At 36.0% G+C, this 5,114-nt stretch overlaps 1 protein-coding gene across 1 annotated transcript; it reads left to right on the plus strand.

Annotated features, from left to right (window-relative positions):
• The first annotated feature begins 346 nt into the window (after nucleotides 1-346).
• On the plus strand, nucleotides 347-4,850 carry LOC127846460 (uncharacterized). The gene is made up of 5 exons (XM_052377713.1): nucleotides 347-684; nucleotides 1,070-1,170; nucleotides 1,456-1,651; nucleotides 2,882-3,037; nucleotides 4,192-4,850. The coding sequence occupies exons 1-5, from the start codon at nucleotides 565-567 to the stop codon at nucleotides 4,288-4,290; spliced, it is 672 nt and encodes a 223-aa protein (XP_052233673.1). The 5' UTR covers nucleotides 347-564; the 3' UTR covers nucleotides 4,291-4,850.
• Nucleotides 4,851-5,114: the final 264 nt, after the last annotated feature.

A 5,114-nucleotide genomic window follows, 5' to 3' on the forward strand; every position in this document is an offset into this window, starting at 1 on the left:
AGACCATACTAAAGGCTAATAACCTATTCAATCTAGTTTTTTTGTGAACGCTTTTTGTAGCATATAAATATGATTATCCACAGCATATTTAGTCATTGCAATTGTAAAGGTGAATAAACCCTGAAGTAAATAAAGAGCAGGTGTAACTGTAACGAGCTCAATGAAAGTTTCAATTAGACTTTATGGCTACGCAGTGTGAACGCTTCATCGGCTAGTGTACGATAGTTTGTCGCTACACATGAATTACCTGTACGACAGAATTTCGCAATGCGAAACGACGACCTTCGTAAGAAGGTATTTAACTCGGCGGTCTGGAGCAGTATCGCTCAATATCTATCCAGTACAACATATGACATGAGCTTCAACCTCAACTTCGGCTAATGTGACTCTACTTAAACATTTGTTTTCAAATTGTGCGCTTGTTGATAATTCGTACATATTGTTATGACAAGTAATTTAATAAAACATTTATCTACAATACCGGAAACATTAATCAGTAATTCATAAGTATTGATTTATATATTTAATTCGCTTTAAGACGTACGTTTTACGCAGCGGATCATAATGGATATACATTTGCGGGATTTATTGTGTTCGTTGTCCCATATTGTGCTCTGTGCCATACTGGCGAGTGCTGGTGTCGATGGCGGGAGTTTACGTCGGCAGACGGCCACGTGCACAGAGGTAAGTTGGACAGAGCAATGCATACTGCCTCATGTATTAACCCCTTGATTTTATGTAAAATATTGTTATGGACTTAGTTATACAGACATTTTTACAGCATGTAAATTATTCAATTCTATCGGAAGTCGTATATGCTATTAATTAAATAATAACGTTGTCCGAAAGTATTGCATGTATCCATATAATACGAAATAACCATGTAGTGCCTTTGCGATTTGGGACTTGTATTGGGATCGAATCCTAAACATTTTTCAATACAATTTGCTATACACTAAATTAACTATTTGGTTTGTCAAAACTGTTTGCGAATATTTAATATAAATGAAAAAAAAGATACAATCTGAACCAACTAGTACCGGCTCCGTATTTGCGTCATCTGTTTCAGACCTCTGTCGTCGACATTGAGTCAAATGCTGGGGTGAAAATAGAACCTATTGAACAGAGTCGCGTCTATATTGAAACACTGTCTACGCCTTTTGATGACGGGTACGTAGATATTAAATGAAGAGATTGTAATTGAAGTTCAATGATTTTGCAATAAATTTTGTATTGTGTACATTATCACGAGCTCACTCGTGCATAGAGAAATTGTTGGAGCATTGATTACACTATAAAATAGATAATCGAATATCAAAGATCGATAGCTTAATTGTGTAAGTGACCTAAAACGCATATGTGAATGCAAATAGTTTTATATTCAAACGCATCGAACATTAACTACAAGCCTTGTTTGTGAAGTTACAAACATTAAAACTTCATTTCTATTTTCAGGCACACTTTGCGTTTTGAGTTCAATACAAAATCCGGCAACGGGACGCTGTTCTATGCCGTGCGCCGCAACGATATCTACGACATGGTGTCAGCGGAGATCAGTGACGGATACGTGCAGTTTAAGATACGCTGCCGCTCCTCGTACGCTGACCTCACCATTCCGGGCATCCGGGTGGATGATGGCGAGTGGCACAGGGTATGTGGAGGCGAAGAAATATACTGATTCTTGCTCTGAGAAAACTTGGTTTAATGCATGTGCATTAAATGTCGTCCAAGATTAGACTGTGCAGCCTGCCCAGGCTAATCAGGGACGACACTTTTCGCATTAACTTGATTTTTGATACGAACAGACTTCATTTAAACGAAAGATAAAATGAAAGCTTAAATTCTCCCTGATTAGCCACTGCGGACTGCACAGGCTAATCTGGAACGATACTTTACGCACATGCATTAAGCCCCTTTGTCCCAGATTGCGCAGATATATTTTAAATATCAACAAGGCATTGACCATTCCATTTACAGAGTCTGTAATGTGTTTTCCAAATGCCAATGAGTTTGTACTTGTGTTTCTTTTATACATTATGATAAAATATGACATTTCTGCAGTGAAACAACAGCAGTGAAAATAACAAATTGTTATTTTCACCAATGAAAAGAACAAATTTTCGGAACACCTTTTTCTATTTTTAGATTATCATAAATAATTATATATATTTTTTCTATGATCACGAGTGAATTAAAATCGACATACCACCAAATCCAACACATTTTCTTTTTATTTTATGCTTAAATTTACCGTTTATTTACATTGTAAAAGAGTTTTAACTGGAAAATCTTCTGGTATAATGACGTCATTTCGTCATACTAATGACGTCATTTTGTGCTTTAAAATGTATTGAGGCACGACACGAGAGAAACTCCGAGAAAGGGTAACTTCAGCGAAAGGGAAACAGCTGTTAATTATTTTCTTGAAAAATGGGCATATAAGAAACAGTAAATGTGTTCATGTCAGTGTAAGATAGTTTGTTATTTCACTCGTGATCATATAAAAATGATATTTTCAACGAGTGGCGCAATATAATTTCTATGATCACTCGTGAAATAACAATCGATCTTACACTGACATGAACAAATATCCTCTATATCATTGTTTTATATGTAGCCCTTGTTTTCAATAATGGCTGTCACGTGACCATATTTTATGTTAAGTTAATAATGGAAATTGTATATATTTTATGTCCCATCATTTAGTCTTATACATTCCACAACGCATAACTACGGGTTTGTGGGTTCCTAAAAAATAAAATAATCTTGATGAATTTCACATCGCATAACTCCTGTTAAAGTACTCCAAATGACATGAAGTTCCACCGCAAACTCAATACATTCCACAACGCATAACCACTGTTTTGTATTTCCAAAACAGATCAAGTTCCATCGCAAGAAACGAAAGGGCATCTTCCTGCTGGACGACCTGGAGTACTTCGAGCACTACTATGTGGGCTGTGGCGGCTTCACTTCCGTCAACTTCGGCAGCACCCACCGAGACCACGATGACTCCTTCAGCGTGCGCGAGTTACAGGTAGGAGTAATTAAGAATGTGTTAATGTGTTCAAATTATATTTAAGCCCCGCTCTTGGTACAACGGACTTAATGCATATGCGTGAAGATAAGCCTGTGTCTGGGGTGATAAAGTATAAACAGCAACGACACTTTCCTATAGTGCGTTTCAATTATTTGTATTGTTTGTGTATTGTGTTTTAAACGGACAGTTTTGCGGGTTATGGGCTATGAGAAACTATTAAATTCTTATCCAACATTATTGTGCTCTGTTGTTGTCGTATTTTTCAAATTTTGAACAACACTTTGCATAATAACTATTGAAGGATATAATCTTGTTGTCTATGTTCTTGATTGCATCATTTCTAACCACAAACACCCTCTAGCTAATCGGCTATTAGATTTAATTGCAGTGTGGCAATCCCACAATCGCAATTCAATTAATTTTGAAAAGCATATTATGCTCTTAATCGGTCTCAAACTAGGACGTACATCTAGCCAATTAAATATGTCACTCCAATGTTTCCAGTTTATTTGTTAATATTAAATTAAAACATTAAACTAAAACGCAACTCACATATTGATGTGAAAACATATTTATTTGTTTTTTATAATGCATAGAAAATTCAATATAAATAGCTGGTATCATGAGAAAGAATTAAGTAAACACGGGTTATCGGATTGACCGAAGTGTGTCATTGAAACCAAATACGAATGAAAATCTGCTCACATAAGCATTTTTTATCGAGTTTCAATGACTCATTTCCACACATCGCCCCGACTGAATTTATTGCAGCTTACAATATCAATTGTTTATGCACGTTCACACATTTCGTTGAATAATTCAACAAAATATTATCCAAAGGGGTTTTCAAACATATCAAATATTTAAATCAAGATGTATAATGCCTGTAAAGTAAGAGCGGTATACAAATCATATGTTATAAACCAGGTTATAAAAGGCAATCGGGTTGAAGGTCGAAGTGCTTTTGCCTGTATTTATTCAATATGTATTTTTAAGAAACGGTTTAACAATAGGTGAAACTTTATATCAACATGTGACAAATAAGTTGTATAATGTTGTACTAAACACGCTTATTACATTATGATTATTACTTTCTTGATTTATGTCGTGTTTTTTTTATTTAAGAGAACATGTTTATTGTTATGTTGCAGAATAAAAACGGCCATTTAAGCGGATGTATACGTAATGTTAAGATAACTACGGGAATAGACACACCGCCCAAGTACACAGCCATTTCGCAGTGCAATTGAAGACGTTGCAATCTCTCTAGCAAGAGGAGAACGTGTATTATATTTGTTACCAACGCCATTCCATTGACAGCGTCTTGTTAACTCTGATGGTTTTGTCGTCATACGTGTGGTACGGTTTATAAACCTTACTATTGCTGCATATCATACAGTGCTGCCGAGTTTGTATACTATTGTGAAGACGACACATTACACTCAATTTCAATGCCAACATGCACCGTTTAATGACAACGACTTTGCGAACATTGATGTGAGCGTATGGTTGCGGGGTAACAAGATGAATCTCAGCATAATTATGCTACTTGTACCGCCAGAAGCCAATCTGATCTCCGATAGTGTACACAATGCAAACGAAAAGATCTCTACGTCAGTAAATGGTGGTAACACATATTAAATTTACGTTTATGTTACTTATAGCAACCGGTCGTACGACAAATGTACATATATACTTTATATAGCCACGTTTTGAAATGGCTGGTTTTGACTGTTCCGTCCATAAGTTGTTGTGTCGTTACCTCGAACTATTTTGTATTTGTAGACCATTATTAAACTATGGAAATGTTTATTCGTTCATTATTTCACAATTTAGTCTGAACATTCACTAGTTTTCAGAAGTAAAACATTATTTAGCAATTGGGCTGCTTCTTTAACAAAACAAAAACCGAGCAACATGCTACAGTTGTGTTCTTCGCAGTCTTAGCATACACGACAATCTTAATTCGACAAAAAAGACATAATTATGAAAAAGGGTCCTCAGCCATATGCGACCAGCGCAGCTCCACATCATCCTGCGCATCTCCACATTAGCCTGCGCATCTTCACACTAG

Source organism: Dreissena polymorpha, chromosome 9, assembly GCF_020536995.1.
Source record: "Dreissena polymorpha isolate Duluth1 chromosome 9, UMN_Dpol_1.0, whole genome shotgun sequence".
NCBI lineage: Eukaryota > Metazoa > Mollusca > Bivalvia > Myida > Dreissenidae > Dreissena > Dreissena polymorpha.

Bases quoted from the DNA above. Each gene is read 5' to 3' on its own strand.
- LOC127846460 (XM_052377713.1), top strand. From the start codon at position 565: ATGGATATACATTTGCGGGATTTATTGTGTTCGTTGTCCCATATTGTG. The intron at 1,652-2,881 runs GTATGTGGAGGC...TTTCCAAAACAG, and splicing joins ATGATGGCGAGTGGCACAGG to ATCAAGTTCCATCGCAAGAA. The intron at 3,038-4,191 runs GTAGGAGTAATT...GTTATGTTGCAG, and splicing joins TCAGCGTGCGCGAGTTACAG to AATAAAAACGGCCATTTAAG.